The sequence below is a fragment of the Mobula birostris genome, chromosome X (genome assembly GCF_030028105.1).
Source record: "Mobula birostris isolate sMobBir1 chromosome X, sMobBir1.hap1, whole genome shotgun sequence".
NCBI lineage: Eukaryota > Metazoa > Chordata > Chondrichthyes > Myliobatiformes > Myliobatidae > Mobula > Mobula birostris.
Window position 1 is genome coordinate 17,750,415 of NC_092402.1, and position 27,615 is coordinate 17,778,029.

The following is a 27,615-nucleotide window of genomic DNA, read 5'->3' on the forward strand; positions in this document are numbered from 1 at the left end:
AAGAGACTTGGATAGGCATGTGGATGGTGGAAAAATGGGGAGCTATGTTGGAGGGAAGGGTTAGATTGGTCATAGAGTAGGTTGTAAGTTCAGCACTAGATCGTGGGCTGAAGGACCTGCACTGTGCTGTAGTTTTCTATGAACAAACATCTCCCACCTTCTGATGCCATTCCCACTCACCCCTCAGCTGGATCCTCAAATCACCTGCCAGTTCTTGCGCCATCCTTTTTAAAGAGATGATTTTCTCTCGTCTTTCAGTCCAAGATGAAGTGTCTTGATACAAAACATCAAATGTATACTTCCCCCCTGTAGATGCAGCCCAACTCCATGAGTTGTTCCAGTGCTTTGAGTGGAGCTCTAGATCTCTGCATCTGCAAATTCTTGTGCCTCATGGTGAATGGAACAGGCCACAGCCACAGATGTTAGGGACTGATGTGGAAAGTAACACCCCTGCCACAAAGGTACTAGGCCATGACCATCATGGCCATGAGATGGTGTAATCATCTACTGTGGCTATTCAGTGGCATTAATGAGGTGCCCCCACTGTGATATCCTGGGGGTTGCCACTGACCAGAAACTCAACTGGACCAGCTGAAAATAATGCAGCTTCAAGTGCAGGTCAGGAGGTGGGAATCCTGAAATGAGAGATTAAGAATAAAGATCAGCTTTATTTGTACATGAAGCACATAGTGAAGTACATCATTTGCATAAAATCATATCAGTGAGGATCGTGCTGGACAGCCTGCAAGCATCAGCATCACCACGTTTCCAGCACCAACATATCATGCCCATAACTCTCTGACCCTAATGCTCCTAATACCCTGAAGCATCTTCAATGTCCCCAGCAAACAAGTCAAGAGTGTAATGGATTACCCTCTGCTTACCTGGATGAGTGCAGCTGCAATAACTCCCAAGAACCTTGGTGCCATCCAGGACAAGGCTGGATTGACACACCTCATTCACCTGTCTAAGCAATCTTTCACTCTGCAACTGCTGCTATGTGTACCATCTACAAAGTGACAATACTCATATTTTTTAACAAAAGTTTATTCACCAAATGTGGAGCGCCACTGTAGTGTAGCAGTTAGCACGACGCTATTACCGCTGGGCATTGGAATTCGGAGTTCAATTCTAGCATCCTCTGTAATAAAGTTTCTATGTCCTTCCCGTGTGTGTGTAGGTTTTTTTCTGAAGGCTCCAGTTTTCTCTGTCAGTCCAAAGACATACTGGTTAGTAGGTTAATTAGTCGTAGTAAATTGTTCTATTAGGCTAGGGTTAAATCAGTGGTTGCTGGGCAGCACGGATCATTGGGCCAGAAGTGCCTGCTCTGTACTGTATCTTTAAATAAAATTTTTAAAAAGCTAGGCATTAAACAGTAAATCAGGGCTTCAGAAACTATTTACAGTTTCAAATTAAAATGCCATCATTGCTGTCTACAACATATTCAAATTCAAATTAAATTTATTTTCAAAGTATATATGTTGCCGTATACTACCTTGAGATTCACTTTCTTGCAGTCATGTTCAAGGGCATTGGTGGGCCTTGAGAGGTTCACCGTTCTTGGAATTCCACCAATAGAGACCACTTGCACCTTCTGCAAGGACACCTGGGCACAGACATAACTCAGGAAGAGGGGCAAGCAATCAGCTTGGGCAGAGCCCTTGACAGCCTGCTGCCTGGATCTGCGATTGACCAGCTTGGCCAAGTCCAGGAGCAAACTGGCCAGGAGATCCCGCAAGTAGGCCTCTCCTCTCTATACCCAGTGAGGCTGCAACCCCTCACATTCCATATGCACATGGGGGTTACACTGACTCTTCCCATCCGTAGAAAGGACAGATGGGTAGGCAGTCAGTGAGCAGATTGCCGTACGGCACTCTTGACACCTTCCACCCCAGATCCCCAGTGTTCAGGGGAACCATATACTAGCTAGCAATGTGTATATGGAATGTGAGGGGTTCCAGCCTCTCCGAGTATCTGAAGGAGCTGCTCCTCAAGTTTCGATTATACATCAGCCCTACTCTCCTGATCTACAGTCACCAAGTTCAGAGTAGAGAGGTCTGCTCGGGGGGATCTAGTCAGCTTGCTCCTGGACCTGGCCAAGCTGGTCACTAATGAGTCTGTGGCATAAAAAGACCTCCACTTGGGGATATAACTCATCTAGGTTACTCTGACAGTCACCAAACCTGCAGTCTGTACCATTAAGAGGACAAGAGCAGCTAAGTGTATGGGAGCATCACTACCTGTGAGATCCTCTCCAAATGAAAGTTTCCTAATTTGGGAATTTATCACAATTCATTACTGGGTCTAAATATTAGAACCTTCCCCAAAGGCACTGTGGGAACACCCTCAAAAGAAGGACTGCAGAGGTTCACCTTCTCAAGGGCAATTGAGAATGAGCAGTAAATGACAGGATGCTAGTTACACAGAAAGTGCCTGAGAAACTCAACAGGTTAGACATCAACGGGAAGGAATAAACAGTTGATGTTTTGGGTTGAGACGCTTCATATAGACTGGAAAGGAAGGGGGAAGAAACAAGAGTAAGAAGATGGGGGCGGTGGGAAGAAGGACCCAGGAGGGACATGTGGCTGAGCTAGTGAGTTTGGGTGAGCACATGATCAAAGAGTCAGCGGGCAGCAGAGATCATGGGATGGGGCAGTAAGAGAGGGTCTCACTGAACTCCCGTCAAAAAGGTGTAAGCTTCTTCAGGGATACCTCGAAGAGACTCTGCAGTGGAGCAGCAAATCATGAACACAAGAGATTCTGCAGATACTTCTCTGGATTTCCAGCATGGGCAGAATCTCTTGTGATTATGATGCCAATTGTGCCCACATCCAGGGAAGTAAATTAAGGAGAAGTGTTTCAACTCATTTCCATGGGCATTCCATAGGTAATACCTCAGCTGATGTTTGGTGATTTCAGTGTGTGAACTTGTGTTACAGTGAGAAGATTTTCAATTTATACTTAAGCTACCTGTAGGCTGACAGGGTAAGGCCAATATTTATAGCCCATTCCTAAATGCTCCGACATGTTGGACTCTAGATCATTTCAGAGAGATTAGCTTCAGTTGTCTCATGAACATCAAAGCATATAGTGAAAGGCATTGTTTACATCAAATCAAATCGATGAGGATTGTGCTGTGCAGCCTGCAAGTGTCGCTACACTTTTCCGCCGTCAACATAGCATGCCCACAACTCACTAACGCTAAATATACATGTTTGGTATGTGGAAGGAAACCCACGTGGTCATGAGGGGATTGTACAAAGTCCTTTCAGACAGTGCTAGGAATCCTGAACCCAATCTTAAAGCCTGTGCAGTAAAGCATTGTGCTAACCACAATGCTTCTGTGCTGCTCAATTTACGTGTCCTTTAAGAGTTCACCATTTGGTATGGGACTGGACCAGGTAAGGACGGCAGCTCTCCTTCTCTGAAGGACAGTTGGGAAATGGATGTGGGATTTGGCAATTTGGGATTCTACCATTCTATTGTGCAGAGTTTATCTTCATGTCTGTCCTGGGAAAGAATGGTTGTTATTCTGCAGCACTTGAATTACCCCCCTTCAGAACAACTCACCAACCATCTCAAGACAAAATGTAGTCATTAATTTTGTTTATTTATTTAGCGATACAGCACAGAGTAGCCCCTTCTGACCCTTCAAGCCCAATTAATCCCAACCTAATCATAGGACAATTTACAATGACCAAGTAATTTATCCAGTATGTTTTTAGACTGTGGGAGGGAACTGGAGCAGCCGGGGAAAACCCATGCGTTCCACAGTACAGAGGCTCCTTACAGAATGGTGCCAGAATTGAACTCCACACTCTGGAACACTCCAAGCTGTAATAGCGTCATGCGAACCGCTACGTTACCGTGGAATTCATTGCCACAGATGTCTGTGGAGGCCAAGTTATTTGGTGTATTTAAAGCAGAGGTTGATTCAAGATTGAAGACTGATTAATGTCATTTCCAATATACAAGTGTAAAGAATGAAATAATTGTTACTCAGGATCCAAGGCAGCACCAAAAATCATAAAAAGCTAGAGAACACAATTGTTAAAAAAGCGCACAATAAATATAAATATTTGAAGTCTGGTGGTCCTGGCATGGATGCTATGTAGCCTCCTCCCTGATGGGAGTGGGACAGATAGTCCATGAACAGGGTGTGTGGAATCCTTCATGATGTTACTGGCCTTTTTCCAGCACCTTTCTGTATATATGTCCTTGATGGTGAGAAGGCTGGTGCCAGCGATGCTGTAGACAGTTTGGACTACCTGTTGTAGAAACCTCCTGTCCACCATAGTGCAGTTTCTGTACCAAGCAGTGATACAGCTTGTTAGGATGCTCTCTACTGAGCAGACCTGGTAGGGATGGCAGCTCTTCTTCTCCGAAGGACAGTTGGAAAATGGATATGGGTTTTGGCAATTTGGGGTTCTGTAGAAGGACGTGAGTATAGATGTACAAAGTCCAGCTCCCTTCAGCCTCCTTAGAAAGTGGTGGTGTTGGTGAGCTTTCCTGATTGTATAGAATGTGTTCTGGGACACATAGATTCTTGATTAAAGTTCAAAGTTCAGAATAAATGTTATTATCAAAGTATATATAAGTCACAATATACAACCCTGTGATTCATTTTGTTCTGAGTATACTCAGCAAATCTATGGAATAGTAACTATAACAACATCAATGAAAGGTCAAGCAGCGTGCAAAAAACAACAAACTGCGCAAATGCAAATATAAGTAAATAGCAATAAATAACAAGAACATGAGATAACAAGATAAAGAGTCCTTAAAGTGAAATAATTGGCTGCGGAGTATTAACTGTTCCTGAACCTGGTGGTGCAAGTACTGAGGCTCTTGGACCTTCTACCTCATCGCAGTAGTGAGAAAGAGCATGGCCTGAGTGATGACGATCTTTGATGATGGATGTTGCTTTCCTACAACAGCGTTTCATGTAGATGTGCTTAATGCTTGGGAGGGCTTTACCCATGATGTACTGGTCTGAATCCAGTATGATTTGTAGGATTTTCTGTTGAAAGGCGTTGGTGTTTCCATACCAGGCTATAATGTAACAAGTCAATACTCTCTCCACTACACATCTATAGAAGTTTGTTGAAGTTTTAGATGTCATGCCAAAACTCTGCAGACTCCTACAGAAGCAGAGGCTCTTGCATGTTTTATTCGCAATTGCACTTGCGTGCTGGGTCTAGGACAAATCCTCTGGAATAGTAACACTCAAGGATTTAAAGTTGCTAACTCTCTCCGCTCCTGATCCTCCAAAGGGAGAAGTTAAAGATCTCGGTGAACATGCCAGTCAGTTGGTCTGCACAGGCCTTTAGTATGTGGCCAGGTAACCTGTCAGGTCCAGATTCACCCTCCTGAAGGTAGCCTGCACGTCAGCTTCAGATACTGAGATCGCAGGATCGTCGGGAGATGTGGGAGTTCGGGATGGTTCCTCCATGTTCTGATAGTCAAAGCGAGCATTGAAGGCATTGAGCTCATCTCCCATGTTGCTTGATTTAATTTTGTAGGGAGTTGTAGCATTCAAGCCTTGCCACAGCTGTCAAGCATCCCTCGCCTGGAATCTCCACTTCACCGGTGAGATAGCTTTCTGCAGATTATATCTGCACCTCTTGTAGATTAGTAAGCACATCAAAGGTTATGGGAAGAAGGCTGGAGGATGAAGTTGAGAGGGATAATAAAATCAGCCATGATGGAATGGTGAAGCAGACTTGATGGGCCAAATGGCCTAATTCTGCTGCTATATATTATGGTCCTGTGAAAGTTGTGCGACAGCAGTGCAAGAAGAATGAGCTGGGTGACTGGGATTGCTGTCACTAATAATGTGGCTTGTGGATTATGGTTCCAATAACATTAACAAGAATGAGACATCCAAAATATTTATAAATCGACTCCTGGGATTAAATATTCTATTAGCCACTGATATCCATCAACTGGGATTTTAAAAAAATCTGATGCTGTAGTTTAGTGCCTGCAGAACCTTATTCTGTGTATTGGGTGAATCTCAGTCCTTTGTAAAACATTTTATGATTTAGATCTGTGCCAGAAATAGTTTGCCTTTAGCAGTTTGTAATAGGAGTATACACTCAGTGGCCAGTTTATTCAGTACACTTGTACACCTGCTCGTTAATGCAAATATCTAATCAGTCAATCATTTGGCAGCAACTCAAAACATAAAAATATGCAGACATGATCAAGAGGTTCAGTTGTTGTTTAGACCAAACATTGGATTGGGGAAGAAATGTGATCTAAGTGACTTTGATACAGGTGGTGTGGAATAAACTGACCACTGAATGTGGAATGTGAATGCTGGATTCAAGTTTAAGGTTCATTTATAAAGAACTTAAAAGGAAGCCAAAATTAATATTGAGGGCTGGGCTTGCCAATTACAGGAGCAACATTTCTACATTTGTAAAACACTATCTGGTTGGTTTGTGAACCCACCTGTCTTCTCTGTAACCTTATGTTGAAGGGTTCCCCTGGCTTTTTGCAATTGTGTGTTATTTCTGATCAGCTTAGATCATTGGTTGGTTGGGGCAGTAATTCTCCTCAACCTTTTATGCCTCATTCTTTCTTCACCATCTGACATTTCATCCCAATTTTTTCATTCTTTTTCCACTACTCCCTCTTCTGCACTGTAAAATACTACAGGTGCTGGAAATCTAGAGTAAAAGCAAGGAATGCTGGAAATATTTAGCCCGTTAGGCAGCATGTGTGGAGAAAGAAGTAAAGTTTTCCTTTTAGGTCGATCAACTTTCAGGATATTGGTAGATGGTTTATTATTATTGTCACATGTACCCAAGGTACAATGAGAAGTTCTTGTTTGCACGCTGTCCAGGCAGCTCATTCCAGACTTCGAGAAGCAAAGGTCAACTTTATTCACCATATATATTTACATGTATTAGGAATTTATTGAGGTGTGTTGGTCAGGGCGCGACATGCAGCAAAAAAAACCAACATTCAACAATTAGAAGGAATTGTATAAAAAAAGTGGTTTGAAGTGTTTACAGTGCAGTTCAGTTATTGAGGTAATAGTTAGAGGGGTAATGGGGAGGGGGGCTAACTAGAATCGTTGATCAGACTAACTGACTGGTGGAAGAAACTTTAATGATGGCATGAAGTTTTTGTTTTAACAGCCTTATAGCGCTGTCCAGAAAGGAGCTTTTGGAAAAAGCAGTTTGCCATGTGGGTAGTGTCTGCAAGGATTTTTCCTGCCCAATTCTTTGTCCTAGACCCATACACATCCTGTTGTGATGGTAGACTGCAGCCAGTGACCTTTTCTGCTGACCTGACAATTTGATGTAGCTTTCATTTATTTTGCAACAAACCAGACAGTAACGGTTGATGTGAGGATGCTCTCTATGTAGTACAAAAGAAAGAATATGGTGTTACAGTTACACAGAAAGTGCAGGTAGACAAATGAAGTGCAAGGGCCATGACAGGGTAGGTTGAGGGATCCTTTAGAGTATAAGAGGTCTGAACTGTGTTTCTCTCCATAGATGCTGATTGACCTGATGATTATTTCCAGCATTCTGTTTATAATCTTACATTCTCTTTGCCTTTGCCTTTAAGCATCTGCCCTGGTTCCCTTCTCTCCCTGTTCAGGGCAATAAGCCACTATTTTGTGAACTTGATTGGGACATGAGAACAGTTGAGAGTTAGTGTTTAATTATGCTCCTCTTGGGTGCCTTCACCATTATATTTACTATGATGGCCCTAGATATTGTGCAGGCTAGTTTGTAAGAACATGTATTTCGCTTCAAAATGCAATGATTTTCCAATGAGCTGAAAATAATAGGCCTAGCATCAACTTACTGTCAACTTTATTATTAACAGAGCATCCTCCTTCCTTAGAAGTGTTGACTATGATGTTCCTTTTAAGGTGATCACCATGTTAAAGGTATTAGTCATAGATTAGAGACACAGTACAGAAACAGACTCTTCAGCCCATCAAGCTCATGCCAATCATCAAGTACCCATTTTTTAAAAAAAGATTAAATTAAAGATTAGCTTTATTTGTCACATCTACATCGAAACATACAGTGAAATACATCATTTGTGTCAATGACCAACATAGTCTGAGGATGTGCTGGGGGCAGCCCGCAAGTGTCACCATACTTCCAGTGCTGGTATTGCATGCCCACAACTTACTAACTCTCACCCCATATATCTTCAGACCGTGGGAAGAAACCAGAGCAGCTGGAGGGAATCCACACAGTCTTCTGAAGAATGTACAAACTCCTTCCAGGCAGCAGTGGGAATTGAACCCAGATCACTGGTGCTGTGAAGTGTTGCACTGCTGTGCCAGTCATATTTTTGCACTAATCTCCCATTTTCCTGTCAACTCCATTGGATGGCCAGTAAACCTATGAACCTGCAGATTTTTGGGATATGGGAGAAAATCCATGTGTTTGCAGGGAGAACATGCAAACTCCACACAGACAGCACCAGGTGTTTAGGTCAAACCTGTGTCTCTGGAGCTGTGTGATAGCAGCTCTACTGTCTGCTATGGTGATGCCCTTAACAGGTGGAAGTTCATGGCTAGGGAGCTGGAGTGAAGGCCCCTGATCTAGGGGTATTCTGACATTTGACAGGTGTGAAATCTGAGTGTGTGGCTAATGTCTGATATGTTTCTCCCTAGCGCCCAGATGGCAGGCCTACTGTGTGAGGAACAGGGCTCTGAAATCGATAATGTGAAGTATTGCGGCTATTGCAAGTACCATTTCAACAAAGTGGTAAGTTGACCTATGTCCAGCAGACTGTTCTTGTTCCAGTTCAAGTTCAAGTTCAAAATTATTGTCAATCAACCAATAGACATATGTACCTTTAAATGAAACAACGTTCCTCCAGACCAAGGTGCACAACACAGTACATGTAACTCGCACGCAACACATGAAGTAATATTGCCACAAATAATTTCAATAATAAGCTGCATTTATGACATAGGTTCAAAAAGTAAACAGTATTACACTACTGGCGCTTTTTATGGGATGAGACCTGGGTGTTGTCAGGGAGTTTAGTGGTCTCACGGCCTGGGGGAAGATGCTGTTTCCCATCCTAACAATTCTTGTCCTAATGCTGTGGTGCCTCCTACCTGTTGGTAGGGAGTCAAAGAGATTGTTGGATGGATGGGAGGAATCATTTCCAGCTTGTGTCCCCTCCCACCCCCTTTCCACATGAAGACGTGACTCATTATTGGTGAATAGTCTGTAGGCATCTTCCATTCCCTTGTCTAAAAGGCCAAGGGCTTTCATTCTGATCAAAGGTCAATCACAGCTAATCCTAAACTTTCCCCAGGCCATTGTTCAGGATCAGGTGTAGTATCACTGACATACTATATGTCATGAAATTTGTTGTATTGTGGCAGCAGTACTGTGCAATACATAAAAATTACTGTGAATTACAGTAAGAAATAAAAATTAAAAATATAATTCAAAAGAAAACAAAAATAATGCGATACTGTTCATGGTTTAGTTCATTGTCTGTTCAGAAATCTGATGGCAGAGGGTAAGAAGATGTTCCTGAAACATTGATTGTCTACCTTCAGGCTCCTGTATCTCCTCCTGATGGTAGTAATAAGAAGAGGGCACGTTCTGGGTGATGAGGGTCCTCACTGATTGGATGCTGCCTTTCTGAGGCATTCCCTTTTGAAGATGTCTTCCATGCTGGGGAGGATAGAGCCCATGACGAAGCTGACTGAGTTTGCAACCCTCTCCAGCTTTGTTCACACTTTCAAGTGGCCTAGATGTTATTCAGTATTAAGATCTGTATCCTGTTCTAGGCTATTGATGCTAATTGAGGTGACCCAACAAAAACTAAAATGAGGGATGGAAATTGGTGCAGGCGTGGCCCAAAAATCTTGTCTATTCATTGCATCACCTCTAGAATTCATTGGGTGAGCACATCAAGTGCTCTACCTGCTTCATTTATCCTCTTCAGTTGCTTGGCAGGATTTATCTGTTACATGTGTGTCCTTATTTTTGCAGTAGCACTTCGTTTTGGAAAAACCTCATCATGTCTGAATTAGACTCACTTCAGTGTTGGATATTTGGATAGATTGGTGTCAGGGTTAGCACACACTTGAATGAACACACACATACACACGTGTGCGTGTGCGCCACCACCCCCGCCCCCCCCCCCCCAAAGTGCCCAGGGTTGGTGATGGTAATTGGCACTGACAAAGAAAGGGACAATAATGCAGGTGACCTAGCCTGGTTCAAAAAAGCACCTTAAGAAGGAAAGAGGGGTAAAGATATCAAAAGAGGTAGGCAGGAAATTTGTGCTTTCAGACTGAGGGGCGGTAAAAGTTGTAGGGAAGAGGCAAGAAAGCTATAGAGACATAGGAGCAGAATTAGGCCTCTTGGCCCATCGATCCTGTTCTGCCATTCCACCATGGCTGATTTCTGATCCCTTTCAAGCCATTCTTCTGCCTTCTTCCCGTAACCTTTGACACCCTGACTAATGAAGAACCTATCAACCTCTGCCTTAAATATACCCAATGACTTGGCCTCCACAGTTGTCTGTGGCAATGAATTCCACAGATTCACCACTTTCCGGCTAAAGACACTCCTCCTCACCTCCATTCTAAATGGACGTCCCCTCTATTCTGAGGCTGTGCCCTCTGGTCCAGGACTCCCCCACTATAGGAAACATCCTCTCCACATCAACTCTGTATAGATCTTTCAATATTCAATGTGTTTGAATGAGATCCCCCCTCATTCTTCTATAGAAGTGCGAGAAATACAGACAAGTGGAAGAATTGCAAGACTGAAGAGGATACAGAAGTAGGGAGGTACGAGGTTGTCAAGGCCCACTGAGGTTAACAGTCTGAGGCACAAGAGCTGACACTTGCTACATCAGATTGGCTCAAAATAGTCTTCCAGCTGACTACATGTTGGCATTCTTAAAGTGGATTCACATTGTTGAGTCTGGGTTCAGTTTGAGAATGGTGGCTCGGGACTATGCGCGGTTAGAACCAGTGTTTAATGGAACAGCTGATCTGAGCCAGGGCCACAACATGGTTCGTGGAAAACTCGGTAAGTTTATATGACACACAATTGTGCACATCTTTTGAGTACAAAATATTGTTGGCACTTATGTCAAAAGTGGTGCATTGGAATTGGTCAAGTTTCCTGAGAGTAATGGGCATATATACTGTATATTTTAAGATCTGCAAGGATTGGGGTGGAGGTGTGAATTGAAACTATTTTTGCTCGTTCATCCTTCAGATATCCCTGGATGGCAATGAAGAGAAAATTGTGACTTTTCCTCCCCAGAGGTCAAGCCCTAAGCTCGATTAATGTTGGCCCCAAGCACTGAACTGGGCATCTTTGTGTCTGATCCATTCATTACTTTGGCCGATACTGTGTGGTGTGACTCTGAATAATAATCTATGCTTGCACTCCAGTGCGGCACTGAGGGAGCATCTGACTGCCAGAGGTGCCATCTTTCATTTGTTATGTTAAACTGAGGTCTTGTCTGGTCTCTTGGGAAGATTAAAACATCCCATGCCATTTATTCACAGCGAAGTGGCGAGCTTTCCAGTGTCGTGCCTGATAGACACTCCCGAATCTTTTAACTGGTCCTCTTCACGTTGCTGTTTGTTGGTGTGGGGGGGGGTGGGTCTTTCATGGTACAAATTGGCTGCTGCATTTCACATATCACATCAGCAAGGCGCTTATTTTGCTGCGGTGGTGGTGGTTGTTGTTAGTGTTGCTCTGTTGAACATTGTGGACATGTATGTTGGTGCTGGAATGTGTGCCGACACTAGCAGGCTGACCCTAGCACATCCTTAGGTTGTGTTGGTTGTTAGAGCAAATGATGCATTTCACTGTATGTTTCCATGTACACATGATAAATGAATGAACTGGAATCACAATGGTAGGATGTACATAAATCATGAAAGGTCCTGGTGGACATTTTAGTGTACGTCACTCTGTCTCCCTGTTGTATGTGTATTCATTTCTTTCTCTTCTGAGCCTCAGAATGTACATTTGCCATCACAACCCTCCATTATTTTCCATATGCGTATTTGACTAATTTTCTGTATTTAAAGTAATTTCATTGTTTTCCATATGTGTATTTGATTAATTTTCTCTTTCTCCCCTTCCCTGTGTACATGAATTCTCTCTTGCCCCTTCCCTCTGCACTGTCCCTCGCATCCTCCCCTCCACCTTACCCCACCCCCTGCATTCCCTGGCATCCTCCCTCCGAACGTTCCCTCCACCCCTGATCCTTCACTGTCCCTAGCACCCTCCCTTAAACCCCACCCAACACCCTCTGTCCGCCACTCCCTACACTGTCCCTTGCACCCTCCCTACGCATTGCCCACTCTCTCCATTTTCTCCCTCCTCCTCCTCCCCCTCCCTCCCTCCTTCTCACCCTGTCTCCCTCCTCCACCACTCTGTGGCAACTACTTGCCTGCTGCTGGACGGGATGATAAATCCTGACACATTTTGGGGGGGCGGGGGGGAAGTAGTTAAAAGGAGTGGAAGGAAAGCCACTTGAGAATATATACAGGAGTATTTTTCAAAGTGTCTGTCCGACGACGTGGTTCCCTCGGGATTAATGACTGCCATAGCCCACCATCTGCAGTGAAACCTGTTTATTCTCTTGAAGCTTGTATCTGAGTCCATTTATTATCTTTGAATTCCATAATGCCAGGCCATTTCCTATTCACTTCATACAGACTACCAGATGGCCACGAGTGTTAAGAGGCCTGATATACAGACACAAGGGGATTTGACAAAACCGCAGCAAAAATTTTTTGCAATGTTACGCTAACATACGAACCCAAATATTTTGCCTTTAAAAGTTATTTGTTCTGTTTAACTTCAGTTACATTTTCCCCCTTTTGCTTTGTTTCTATCGGATGTCAGCAATGCCTGAGGCCTTGAACCACCTGATTAACTGTTACATGTAACTTAAATAACCATGCAGCATGGAGTTCTGACAATAAGTACTACCGGTGCGTGCTGGTGTTTTTCAGCATCATATGACATAGGAGCAGAATTAGGCTCTTCAGCTGTTCTCTCCACATCCACTTTATCTAGGCCTTTCGGCATCAGATAGGTTTCAATGAAATTCCCCCTCATTCTTCTAAATTCCAGTGAGTACAAGCCCAAATAATGCAGGATAAATTACTTTTAAATTCAGAAAATATTATTTAAAGTAATACATGATAATACAGAATACATAATTTAGAATACATATATAGCGCAGCCCCAAATAATAGAATGCATACAATATAGAATACATTATAATAATACAGGCTGAAATAATACAGAATATATGATATAAAGTACATACATTATACAGGCCTAAATAATACCACTTGACCATTCCTTGTTCCTTCTCTCTAAGTAAAATCTCTTGAATGCCTTTTTGGATTTATAGTAACCATTATATTCATGATTTCTTGCTTTCTGTCCCTCTGCTAAAAGAAATGTCATCTCCATTTATCCTCAAGATTTAGTAACTTCATACTGTACTGTATCTGTCTAAACATTTGAGCTCTTCCTTTCTGTTATGAGCCTTGTTAAATCGTTTTTGCACCTTCCATAATGCCTGTGTGTCATGGGACTTTTTTTTTGTGTGTGGGATTTCCCAGAGGCCATTCATTTCAATCCGACACCATTCCATTCCAACGTGTCGGTCTGCTGTCACAATGAGGCCACTCAAGTTGGAGGAGAAGCACCTCATACAGTCGGCCCTCCTTATCCGCGAGTTCCGCATGCGCGAATTCAAACAACCGCGAATCGAGAAAACCCGGAAGTGCTCTTCCAGCACTTGTTGTTCGAACATGTACAGACTTTTTTTTCTTGTCATTATTCCCTGAACAATGCAGTATAACAATTATTTTACATGGCATTTACATTGTATTAGGTATTATAAGTAACCTAGAGATGATTTAAAGTATACGGGAGGATGTGCGTAGGTTATTGAGATCGAAAAAAACCCGGAAGTTCTCTTACTAAGTAAGTCGGAACAGGTACATCCGGTATTATTTAGTGTCAGTTAGTCAAACGTTTGTCTTAGTATATAGTATATACTTTACCTTTCTATGCATATAAAGCACTTAAGAAATGTATGTCTCAGCGCCGGTCTCGGGAACGGAAATTCCGGAGTTTGATCCAGTGACAGACTGCTCCTGAGCGCGCTCTCCATCCCTGCCGGGTTGATGTGGAGGATCAAAAACCCAAAACCCCAAAACCCAATAATTAAACCACTGCGTTGCTTAGTAATAATTGTAGCTTTAATCGGAGCAGGGCCTTTCTCACTTTATCCTTTAAAATTGTTCTGATCGTTGACCGACATTGTAGCCTAATGCTTTTCCAATGACCAATGGCATTTCACCTCTTTCTGATTGCTTTATTATTTCCACTTTATTTTCAATCGTGATCGTGATTATTTTCATGAACAGAAACACTGCGGATTCAGAGCTCTGCCGCCGGGTCCTAATGTCCACCGCACTGAGACAGGTTAAATAAGGTCTGTGGTTCTGCTGGGTCCTAAGGTCCACTGTATTTCGACAGGTTGAATAAGGGACTTGAGCATCCACGTTTTTTGGAATCCACGAGGTGTCCCGGAACCAATCCCTCACGGATAAGGAGGGCCAACTGTATTCAGAGATAGATAGGTTCTTGATTAGCCAGGGCAGCAAAGGTATGGGGTGAAAGCAGGGGAGTGGGGATGACTGGAAGAATTGGATCAGCCCAAGGTTGAATGGCGGAGCAGACTCAATGGGTCAAATGCCCAACTTCTGCTCCTATATCCCTTCTCCTCATACCCCTTCTCACCTACCCATCCTCGCACTCTGGTGCCCCTTCTCCTTCCCTCTCTCTCATGGCCCACTCTCCTTTCCTATCAGATTCCTTCTTTTTTAGCCTTTTAGCTCTTACACCTGTCACCACCCAGTTTTTCACTACATCTCCTCTACCTGACCTGCTGAATTCCTCCAATATTTTCTTTTGTGTGTGTTGTTCAAGATTTCTAAGGTCTACAAAATCTCATACTTTTTATGGTCATGTCTGCCGAGATACTAGATGACAATGGACCATTCGCCCACTGTGCTCCTCATAGTCTGTGCCAATGTATTTATCAGAAGATATTTAGTGGTCAATCAGGGGTAGGAACCTCATGCTTTCATTCATATTTTAGCCTCTTCTCCTTGTCAGGAATTTGAGGCATGGACCGTGTTTGAAACATGCCAGTTATAATGACCTCAATGCCACAGGGTTTGGATTGATCTTGTGTTTCCCCGAGCACAGAACCTGTGCTCCAATGCATGTTTTGCAATGTGTTGGAAGGCTGCACTGAGAACATTGCGGCAAGGCAGATGGACGTGGTGGGGATGATTGATCCACTTGACTGAACAGAAGTCATCACTGGTCATGTTTTGGTGCCTTCACTGGAAAGCAGTGGGGCCGAGTAAGTTGGCTTAACAGACGATCACAAAAAGGAGATCTTCTCTCTCAGGAGCAAGTGTTCATGGTTTCAATATCTCAAAAAACTTTAAAGCCAGAGAAGTACCCCTGTAATGTAGGAAACACAGCAGCAAGTTTGTTCTTAAGATGTGGGAGTAGCTGGTAGTGTTGGCAATTTCTGATCAAAACTGAGAGGGGCAGGTAAGACCCAATCAGGTTTCTGAATCTGAGGCTTTATAAGGCATTGATCAAACTGCACTTGGAATATGATGAGTAGTTTTGGACCCCTTATCTAAAAAACAATGTGCTGGCATTGGAGAGGGTCCAGTGGAGGTTTACAAGAATGATCCCAGAAATGAAAACGTTAATGTATGAGGAGCATTTGATGGCTCCGGGCCTGTACTTAATGGTTTAGAAGAATTTTGGGAGGATCTCATTGAAGACTTGAATAATGAAAGGCTTAGATAGAGTAGATGTGTCCTATAGTGGGAGAGTCTAGGACCAGAGGGCACAGCCTCAAAATAGAGGGATGTTAATTTAGAACAGAGATGAGGAAAATTTTCTTCAGCCAGAGGGCGGTGAATCTGTGGAATTCCTTGTCACAGATGGCTGTGGAGGCAAAATCATTGAGTACATTTAAAGCGAAGGTTGCTATGTTCTTGATTAGTAAGCGTGTCAAAGCTTATGGGGAGAAGGCTGGAGAATGGGTTTGAGAGGGATAATAAATCCTATATCTTATGGTCTCATGATAACGTATTGGTCAGATCAGGCAGATTCCCTTCCATAAAGAATCACAGTCAGAATCAGGTTTATCATCGCTGACGTATCATGTAGTTTGTTGTTTTGTGGCAATAGTACAGTGCAATACATAAGATATAAGGTATAAATTATAATATATAGACATTAAAAAATAAAGTGTTGCAAAAAGAGAGCACAAATTGTGAGGCAGCTCATTGGTTCATGGGTTCATTGTCCATTGAAATGGCAGAGGAGTAGAAGCTGTTTCTAAAATGTTGCATACATGTCTTCAGGTTCCTGTACCTCTTCTCTGATGGTAGTTGTGAGAAGGGGACATGTCATGGGTAGTGAGGGGCCTTCATGATGAATGCCACCTTTTTGAGGTATTGCCCTTTGAAGATGCCTCAATGGTGGGGAGGCTAGTGCCCACGATGGAGCTGGTTGAATTTGAAACCCACTGCAGCCTTTTCTGATCTTGTGCAATGGCCTCTCCATACCAGAAGGTGATGCAGCCATTTAGTATGCTTTCTACAGTACATCTATAGAAATTTGCATGAGTCTGCAGTGACAAATGAGGGATTTAGTTAGTACTGCTGCCTCACAACATCAGGGATCAAGATCTGATCCTGACCTCAGGTGCTCTCTGTGTGGAATTTGCATGTTTTCTGTGACTTTGGTTTATTTCTCATGCCACAGAACATTTTGATAGAATAACTAGCTGCTGCCAATCATCCCTTAGTAATTGGTAATTAGCAGAGAGAAACTGGTGGGCATATGAGAAAGAGAGAGAATAAGTTGGAGAGTTACAGGAAAAGAAGAGGGGGGCTTGGGGGCTTGGATTGCTCTGTAATGAGCTGCGAGGGTCAGATGGGGGGAGTGGCCTTTTCCTTGGTCAGAGTAAGCTGGTAATTGCATGGGTTTTATAACACCAACAATTTCATAGTTACTTTCAAACTAATTTTTATTTTTAAATGTATGATCCCAGAAGTAAAAATTATTATAAAAATCTGCTTTAATTTGCTAATTGTAAAGGGAAAGTTTAACTAGGTTATGACTTTATTCCCAAGAGCATAGAATAAGAGATTTGATAGAGGCCTACAGAATTATGAGGAATGGCCTCAATGCCACAGGGTTTGGATTGATCTTGTGTTTCCCCGAGCACAGAACCTGTGCTCCAATGCATGTTTTGAATCTTCCTTCAGTTAGTCCTGACGAAGGGTCTCGGCCTGAAACGTCGACTGTACCTCTTCCTACAGATGCTGCCTGGCCTGCTGCGTTCACCAGCAACTTTGATGTGTGTTGCTCAGCATGGACTAGATGGGTTGAAGTGCTTGTTTCTGTGCTGTAGTGCCCTATGACTCTAGTTGAGAACTAAATGCTGGCCCTACATTGGGCAGAACAACCTGAGCATTTACAAAATGACACGACAACGTCCTTTACCTCCTCCACGCGGGTGTTTCTAACTATTCTGCACGTCCTTTCGGTGCGGGATTCCAGCTGGAGTTTTGTACTGAGATGCCTTAGAGGTGGTCTTGCACCCACAAATCCTCACCCCCCCCCCCACTGACACCCACTACTGTAGACCACCGTTGATCCCTGTTGGGTGAGTGATCATTTGCTTTGCCAAGCAGAGTGTTGGACTACAAACATTTGTAATTGGACAGGTCCTTGAAAGAGCTGGTATTGCTGTGATGGGTTGACAGGCCATTTTGTGTTGTGTCTTTCTTATCCACTGTTTGTTTGAGGTGGGTATTCATGACTTCCTAGTTCCTTTGGCCTTTTCAGGGAGAAATCTCTTTGCTGTTGATCTCGGGGAGTTGATGGTGTTAGTGGAGGGCGAAGGTGGGATACTTAGCTCTTACTCTCGTGGCCGATCTTCAGTGACGGCTCTTTGCTGGTGTTTTGTGTTGATGCTAGCGACTGAATTGAACATGGCATCATCTCTGAGGTCCTGAGCTGTAGTGGACACATATACCACAGATGCCAGTGCCATAACACATGCTGAATGTAACCTGTGCAAAGTTTCATCTTTGAGTGTCTCTAAGTGCATCCTTTTTGGTGGGACATCCAGTCACATGCCTCAGTCCCTCAGTTTGACCAAGCCAATCAGAGTGCAAGGTAGACCCACTGTAACACATTTGGTCATTGATGGTCAAGTTGGGTATTGGACTGCAAATTTTGGTTAAAAAAATGGAGAAATTATCCAGGGATCACGCTCCTGATCGGCAACATCCATTGACAAACACAGATTATAGATGGGGAGTGAATTTATCCTGTTTTAACTGTTACTGGGGATTGAGTGACTGCCTCAGTGAAACAGGAGAAATCTGGCCTGTTGATATCTTAGCTGAACGTTTGGGGCCATAAGAAAGTCAGGGAAATTTTTTTAAAGCATCAATAAAATCCTTTCTGAAGCAGTTTGCTATATTGGATTTGATAAAGATTCGATTTCTATTTAACTTTGAAACTCTTTTTGAATTCTGCAGAAGAAATGTCGGCATTCAGCTAACACATCCTATGACCAAGGCCTGAGTGATTCCTCCTCTCACTCGCAAGATAAACTGAGCTCCCTGTATGACAGACAGAGAAAGGTTTGTGTTAATCTTGTATTAACCTCAAAGTTAGGACAGATCAAATAATAGACGGAGACTGGACCTGTGGCCTATTGTTATCATCTCTGTGTGAAAATGAACGAGACTGGAATTAGGGACACTCTGTGTGGAAGTGCACCTGTTAACGATCCAACAGTTAGGTTACGGATGGGGAAGATAGTGTTGGAGGGATTAGGGTCAGTAGGGACATCTCCCAACAGACTACCCTAGCCTCCAGGCTGCCAAGAGTATTCTGTTGCTCACTCTCCTGCCTTGGGCTTCAGGAGAAAACATTACGAAGGACTAGCAAAATGAACAGGCTAGTATCAAGACTTCACCATTTGAGCTTCTGAGGGCAATGTGTCAACGTCTCATCTCACTGCTGTTTCAAGTTGCCGTCAGTTCTCCTTGCCCAGACAGGAGAGTTTTGTCTTCCAAACACTGCACATTTCCTCTGTCCATGCGAATCTGTATTGAATTGCTTTGTCCATTTGTAACTACAAAGTGTGGTTGCTGTAAATAGTAATGGTCTGTGGTCAATTAGAGGCCATTTGCTGTTCCAAATTCCTTTGGGTTTCTGTTTTAATATTTGCAAGATGTTACTTGTTCACTGAAATAATTTTCTTGTTCAACTGTGATTTGCTAAAATATATATAAAAATACATTATAGAATTTTTTGAACCAGTCCCAGTAAAAGAGACATTCAATTACAACTGTCATCTTGAACACTGACAGTCATATTGGATACAAGCCTTTCTTCCATTTGTCCACTTAAGATGCAACACTGTCTTTTTAACAAAGCCAGACCCCTTGTATAATTGTTTTTTTAAAATTTCTGACCAGGGGCTAATAGTTTAGAAGCAGCTACAATTGCTGCTGGTCTGAGGAGTTAACAAGGAACCACAGTTGCCAACATATGACTACTTTGTTCAATTGCTTTCAAGGAGAGCTATAGGTGTGACCTCAGAGGATGAGGTCAAGTTAGCAGATGAACCTTCCCTTCTGTGTCCTCCTCTGATGAATGCTATGGCAGATCTGCCAGTGTGGATAATTTATCTTGCATTTCAGAATCTACAATTAATTTACTTGATGGGTATCAGCCTAATTTTGTTAAGAGTATTTGTATTTTCCATGTTATATGCAAGCATTAGAACATACCAAGGTTAACGGAGAGATCTTATTCCCTGCAGCACAGGGGAGTGACACTAGATCTTGTAGAGCTATACAAAATTATGATGGATATAGATAGGGTGAATGCATGCTGCCTTTTCCCTTCAGGTTGGGTGAGGCTAGAACTAGAGGTCATAGGTGTAGGTTGAAAGGTGAAATATCCAAGGAGGAATCTGAGTGGGTGAGAGGGAGGTGGTGGTCAGGCATTCCTGTGCCTGTATGATTTGGTGTGCAAATGACAAAGCCAATCTTTATCTTTATTTCTAATCTTTTAATTTAATCCCCTTTCACTCTGTATGTTTCCCTCTTTTTGTGCTATTGATCTAGCAATTGCTATTGCACTGCATGTTCTGCTTACATGTTAATGAAGATGGTTACTCTAATTAATTAGTTTTTAATGTCTATTGAATTTCTGTTTGCTTTTGGAATGAACTATTAACATAAATCATGTAACATAGAACAGTACAACACAGCCCATGATGTTTTGCCAACCTTGTAACCTATTCTCCTCAAATGCCTTTTTTGTGATTGCATCAACATATTGGGCCTAGGGAGATCCTCTGAGATGTTGGTGATCAGGAACTTGAAGACTTTCCACCACTGACCCCTCACTGAGGACTAATGTGTGTTCTCCTGACTTTCCCTTCCTGAAGTCCACAACCAATTCCTTTGTCTTCTTGATGTTCAGTGCAAGGCTGGTTTTGCAATACCACTCAACCAGCCAATCATTTCACTCCTGTATGTCTCCTCATTGCCATCTAAGATTCTGCCAACAACAGTTCTGTCACTAGTGAATTTGTAGATGCATTTATGCCACGCCTAGCCACTCAGTCATGAGTAGAGTAGTGGGCTAAGCACAGATCCTTGAGGTGTACTGGTATTGATTGTCCATAAGACCATAAGACCTTGGAGCAGAATTAGGCCATTTGGCCCATCAAGTCTGCTCCACCTTTCAATTATGGCTGATCCTTTCTTTCCCCTCCTCAGCCATACTTCCCAGCCTTCTCCCCATAACCTTTGTTGCTGTATCCAATCCTTAAGTACACCCAATGACCTGGCCTCCACGGCTGCCTGTGGTACCAAATTCCACAAATTCATCACCTTCCAGCTAAAGAAATTCCTCTGCATTTCTGTTTTAAATGGACACTGTGGCTGTGCCCTCTTGTCCTAGACGCCCCCACCACGGGAAACATCCTTTCCACATCTACTCAGTCTAGGCCTTTCAACATTTGAAAGGTTTCAATGAGAACCCCTCCCTCTTCTGAATTCCAGTGAATACAGACCCAAAGCCATCAAACGTTCACCGTTTCATTCCCAGAATCACCTTGTAAACCTCTTCTGGACCCTCAACAATGCCAGCACATCTTTTCTTAGATGAGGAGCCCAAAACTGTTCACAATTCTCAAGGTGAGCCCTCACCAGTGCCTTATAAAGGCTCAGCATCACATCCCTGCTCTTGTATTCTAGACCCCTTGAAATGAATGCTAAAATTGCATTTACCATCCTCATCACTGACTCTACCTACAAATTAACCTTTAGGTTGTTCTGCACAAGGACTCACAAGTCCCTTTGCATCTCAGATTTTTGGATTTTCTCCCCATTTCGAAAATAATCTGCACATTTATTTCTACCACCAAACTGCATGACCATGTAATTTCCAACATTGTATTTCATTTGCCACTTTCTTGCCCATTCTGCAAATCTGTCCAAGTCCTTCTGTAGCCTTCCTGTCTCCCCAACACTACCTGACCCTCCACCACTCTTCGTATCATCTGAAAACTTGGCAACAAACTCATCTATTCCATCATCTAAATCATTTATATACAACATAAAAAGAAGTGGTCCCATCACAACCCCTGCGGAACACCACTAGTCATTGGCAGCCAACCAGAAAAGGATCCTTTTATTCTACTCACTGCCTCCTACCAATCAGCTAATGCTCTAACCATGACAGTAACTTTCCTGTAATACCATGGGTTCTTAACTTGGTAAGCAGCCTCATGCATGGTACCTTATCCAAGCCTTCTGAAAGTCCAAATATACAACATCCACTATATCCCCTTTATCTATCCTACTTGTAATCTCCTCCAAGAATTCCAGCATGTTCATCAGGCAAGATTTTTCTTGAAGGAAATCATGCTGACTTTGTCCTATCTTGTCCTATGTCCCCAAGTACACCATCACCTCATCCTTAACAATTGACTTCAACATCTTCCCAACCACTTAGGTCAGACTAAATAATCTATAACTTCCTTTCTGCTGCCTTCCTCCTTTCTTAAAGAATGGAGTGACATTTACAATCTTCCACTTCTCTGGCACTTCTCTGGTCCAATGATTTTTGAAAAATCATTACTAATGCCTCCACAATCTCAACCACTACCTCTTTCAGAACACCAGGGTGTAGTTCATCTGGTCTGGGTAACATGAACCCTTAGGCCTTTCAGCTTTTTGTGCACCTTCCCCTTTGTAATAGTAGCTGTACTCACTTCTCTTCCCTCACACCAACATCTGGCACACTAGGTTCTTCTGCCTTAAGACCATAAGACATGGAAGCAGAATTAGGCCATTCAGCCCATCAAGTCTGCTCTGCCATTCCATCATGGCTGATTCCGGATCCCACTCAACTCCATATACACCTGCCTTCTCTCCATAACCATTGATGCCCTGACCAATCAGGAAACTATCAACTTCAGCCTTAAATATACCCACGGACTTGGCCTCCACCGCAGTCTGTAGCAGAGCATTCCACAGATTCACTACTCTCTGGCTAAAAAAATTCCTCCTTGCCTCTGTTCTAGAAGGTCGCCCCTCAATTTTGAGGCTGCCTTCTAGTTCTGGATATGCCCAGAGGAAACATCCTCTCCACAACCACCCCATCCAGTCCTTTCAACATTACATTTCAATTAGATCCTCTCGCATTCTTCTGAATTCCAGTAAGTACAGGCCCAAAGCTGCCAAACGCTCCTCATATGTTAATTCCTTCATTCCCAGAATCATCCTCATGAACCTCCTCTGAACTCTTTTCAATGGCAACACATCCTTTCTCAAAACTATTGACAATATTCCAAGTGCGGCCTCACTAGTGTCTTGTAAAGCCTCAGCACTATCTCCTTGCTTTTATATTCAATTCCCCTTGAAATAAATGCTAACATTAAGCTCCTAAATCACCTCCGGTTCATTACATAACACCCAATCGAGTGTAGCTGATCCCCTAGTTGGCTTAAAAAGCTATCTCATAGACATTCAACAAACTCACTCTCTTGAGATCCAATACTAACCTGATTTTCCCATGTTGAAATCTCCAGTAACTCTCATAACATTGCCCTTTTGACGCACCTTTTCTATTTCTCGATGTAATCTGTGGTCCACATCCCAGCTACTGTTGGGAGGCCTGTATATAACTGCCATCAGGGTCCTTTTACCCTTGCAGTTTCTTAACTCAACCCACAAGGATTCAACATCTTCTGATCCCATGTCTCATCTTCCTAATGATTTGATGCCATTCTTTGCCAGCAGAGCCACACCACCCTCTCTGCCTACCTTCCTGTCTCTCCGATACAATGTGTAACCTTGGACGTTCAACTCCCAACTACAACCATCCTTCAGCCACGACTCAGTGATGGCCACAACATCATGACAATCTGTGATAGTGCAACAAGATCACCCACCTTATTTTTTATACTCCATGCATGGAGATATAACACTTAGAGTACTGTATTTGCTATACTTTTTAATTCTGCATCCCTAATGCCCTGATACCCGCCCTGCTGACTGCAATTTTGTCCTATCATTTGCCTGCTCTTCCTGAGAGCCTGACTGCGTGCTATCTTTGCTTTTTTCCCATCCGTCCCTTCACTCTGGTTCCCACCCCCCTGCCAAATTAGTTTAAGCCCTCCCCAACAGCTCTAACAAATCTGCCCGCGAGAGTATTGGTCCCCCTCAGATTCAGGTGCAAATCATTACTTTTGAACAGGTCATATTTCCCCTAGAAGAAATCCCAATGATCCAAGAACCTGAAACCCTGCCCGCTGCACCAGCTTCTCAGCCAAACCATCCTGTTTCTACCCTCACTGGTGCGTGATACAGGTAGCGATCCAGAAATTACTACCCTGGAGGTCCTGCTTCGCAGCTTCCTGCCTAGCTCTCTAAATTCTCTTTTCAGGACCTCTTTGCTTTTCCTTCCTTTGCCATTGGTACTGCAACCCCCTGGTTTCCTTGGCTGCGTAAGTCTAGGGAAGACACTCTCAAGTTCCGCCAAACTCGTGAGATTGAGACAGCTTGTCCCACCCCAAACCCCAGTTTGTGTGGATGCTGTGTAATTTGCTACCCTGTCACAAATTAATGCCATGAAATAACAGACAGCACACTGCATACGATTAAAGGAATTAGATTTATGAATCTTAACCAAAGGGTTAGTAAAGAAAACCAAAAAAGAAAGGGCCCATTCTAATTAAACAATCAAATGTGCACAATTTGGAGCTCATTTTGAACTTCTCTGTCACTCATGTGCTGGGCCCACATTCAGCGTGAATGCCCACACCACCTTCCGAACGTCGCTCGCAATCCATCTTGAACAAACCGGTCTCCCACCGGATCGTACACTACGACCGGTTCTCCCCAGCGTCTTCTCTCTTCATCTCCTCCCGAGTAAAAGCCAAGACCAACCTTATTGTCTCTCACCAAGAAAACCTAATTGGATGACACACTTTCCACATCATTCCTTATCTTCAACAATAACCCAAACAGGCTGAAAGCAGAACGAACAGCTCTTACAGAGCGGCTAAATGAAATACCCACAGCATAACAGTAAAGATGTGAACCAGGGCGTTACAGTACCAATATGTACCAAGACATCTGGCTGCTCTCCCTTCCCCTCCAAAATGCTGTGGATGCAATCTGAGACGTCCTGACCCTGGCACCTGGGAGGCAACGTACTATTCAGATGTCCACAGAATCTCCTGTCTGTTCCCCTGACTATTGAGTCTCCTGTCACTATTTTTCCTGACAGTCACCCAGCTACTCGCCTCCTGCAATTTAGGGGTGACTACTGAGGAGACATTATTACCAATCCATGCTCAGTTGCTTTGAAGGTCTTCCCATGCAAAATGATGGTGGATGTTAATTTTAATTTAAAACATCAAGCAGACAAGAGGGAGGGCAGATTGTTCATAGATCTTTTGCATGTACTGTCAGCATCCTGGGTACCCTTCGAAAGCAATATAGAGCACTGGAGAGCACCTGGCGTGTGTATTCTTGGGATTCAAAATAATCTGGAAAACTTTCACAATTTTGTGTGTTGCTTCTCATTTGGAGAGATGTGTTTCCTGTGGAAATCCCCATTACAATAAGTATCTATTCCAAAATAAACTATTAAATATTTGCTGTCAGGGGACATTTGAAGGTAATGTATTCCCTTCTGAGAGACCCAACACATACCATGCTTTGCTGCTCTCTTGTCATTGGGTTGTACGAATGTTGAGCGCAGTTTGTTTTTTGCAAAGGCAATTAAATTAAGGAGAGTGCATCTTGATATCTTGTCAAAAAGTTCAGTAAAGCTAAAGCTACATTAATAGGTTGCAATTTGTCTTCATAATGTACTTCAACAGAATGCATGTGAGTCAGGGAACATCACATTGACACCACTCTATCGGATTAGTTACCAGAGATAAATGCCTTGGCATTGTCATGTACAGTCAGTGGCCACTATATTGGATACCACCTGTATCTAATAAAGCGGCCACTGAGTGTATGTTTGTGGTCTTCTGCTGCTGTAGCTCATCCACTTCAAGGTTCGACGTGTTTGTTCAGAGATGGTCTTCTGCACGGTTGTAGTGCGTGGTTATTTGATTTACTGTCACCTTCCTGTCAGCTTGAGCCAGTCTGCCCATTCTCCTCTGACCTCTTTCATTAACAAGGTGTTTTCACTCACAGAACTGCTGCTCACTGGATGTTTCTTTTTTGTTTTCACACCATTCTCCATAACCTTTAGAGACTGTTGTGCTTGAATATCCCAAGAAATCAGCAGTTTCTGATATACTCAAACCACCCTGTCTGGCACCAATAATCGTTTCACAGTCAAAGTCACTTAATTATTCCTTCCGCATTCTGATGTTTGGTCTGAACAACAACTGAACCTCTTGATCATGTTTACACACTTCTGTGCATGGAGTTTCTGCCACATGATTGGCTGATGAATATTTGTATTAATGAGCAGCTGTACCTAGTAATGTGTGGCCACTAAGGTGCAGTTTTATATAGTTGTTGATTCCACTCGGGAAATTTTTGAAAAGGCGTTGATGAGAGAAGTCCCTAGAGCAAATGTAAAACTTTAGAGTTAATCTGATTTTAGCAGCTACACTTCAGTATTGCAGCAAGATCATTGCTCTGTTGCTGTTAGTTATCCTCTGAAAGGTTACTATGTATATTCCATCAATTAAAGTTATTGGTCTTGAGTGAATCTCACCCACCTGTACCAGCTAGTAATCTTTACTGAGTTACTAAATCTTGTGGATAGAAACTGAAAATGAGATACTTTGCATGTCAGGCAGTATCTGTAGAAAGGAAAACAGTGAATGTTTCAAACAATCTGCTGGAGTAACCCAACAGGTTGAGCAGCAAAGGAATTGTTAAGGTTTAGGAGCAAAGGGCACAGTGTCAGAATACAAGGATGTTCGTTTAGAATGGAGATGAGGAATTTCTTCAGCCAGAGTGTGGTGAATCTGTGGAATTCATTGCCATGGATGTCTGTGGAGGCCAAATCATTGGGTATATTTACAGTGGAGGTTGATAGGTTCTCTAGTAATAAGGGTGTCAAAAATTATGGGGAGAAAGCAGGAGGATGAGGTTGAGAGGGATAATAAATCAGCCATGATGGAATGGAAGAACAGAGCCGATTGGCTGAATGGCCTAATTCTGCCCCGTTTTATGTGTTTTTACCCGAAACATCAACAGTTACTTTTTCAACCACCCCATCCCCCAATGGATGCTGTTCAACCTGCTGAGTTCCTCCAGTAGATTGTTAGTAGCTTCAGATTCCAGCATCTGCAGGCCCTTGTCTCCACAGTGTATGTTTCAGCTTGAAGAGCTGTCAGTTATAGTCCTGCAGCAGAGAAATAGTCCCACTGTGATCATACTCACTTTTGCTAATCCCATTTACCTGCTACATTAGGTCCATAGCCTTCCAATCTTGGCAGTTCTCGTATTTGCCGATATGCTTCCATAACTGACCTGAAACTTTGACCCTGTTTCTCACTGAGCCAATTCCATGTGCCAATTCCATCCACATTTGCTGTGTTTATTTCTGATTTGCAGTGTCTGATTTTGTTTTACTTCAGTAGATTTCAACCAGTAGGGAGCAGAGAAACATAGGAGCATTTCTGTACTTTCCATCCATGATGTTGAACATAGAACTCTACAGCACAGTACAGGCCCTTCAGCCCACAAAGTTGTGCTGACTCTTTAACCTACTCTAAGATCAATCTAACCTCTCCCTCCAACATAGCCCTTTATGTATCTCCCTTTTCTACCACCACTTTTGGCAGTATATTTCATGCACCCACCGCTCTCCATGTGTTTAAAAAAAAATCTACCTCTGATAATCACCCTGTATTTTCCTCCAGTCACCTTAAAATTACACCCTCTCATGGTAACCATTTCCACCCTGGGAAAAAACGTGCTGG

At 43.0% G+C, this 27,615-nt stretch overlaps 1 protein-coding gene across 3 annotated transcripts in view; it reads left to right on the forward strand.

Moving 5' to 3' along the window:
• The window catches only part of LOC140191648 (protein AF-10-like), a 290,386-nt gene that overhangs the window by 42,532 nt on the left and 220,239 nt on the right, over nt 1–27,615 (forward strand). For 2 of the 3 annotated variants that reach the window (XM_072249244.1, XM_072249246.1), the window contains exons 5-6: nt 8,654–8,747; nt 18,662–18,766. In XM_072249244.1, the coding sequence (XP_072105345.1) occupies nt 8,654–8,747; nt 18,662–18,766 (199 nt within the window). The remainder of the gene's footprint in view (nt 1–8,653; nt 8,748–18,661; nt 18,767–27,615) is intronic. The other variant, XM_072249245.1, reaches the window with a different exon arrangement.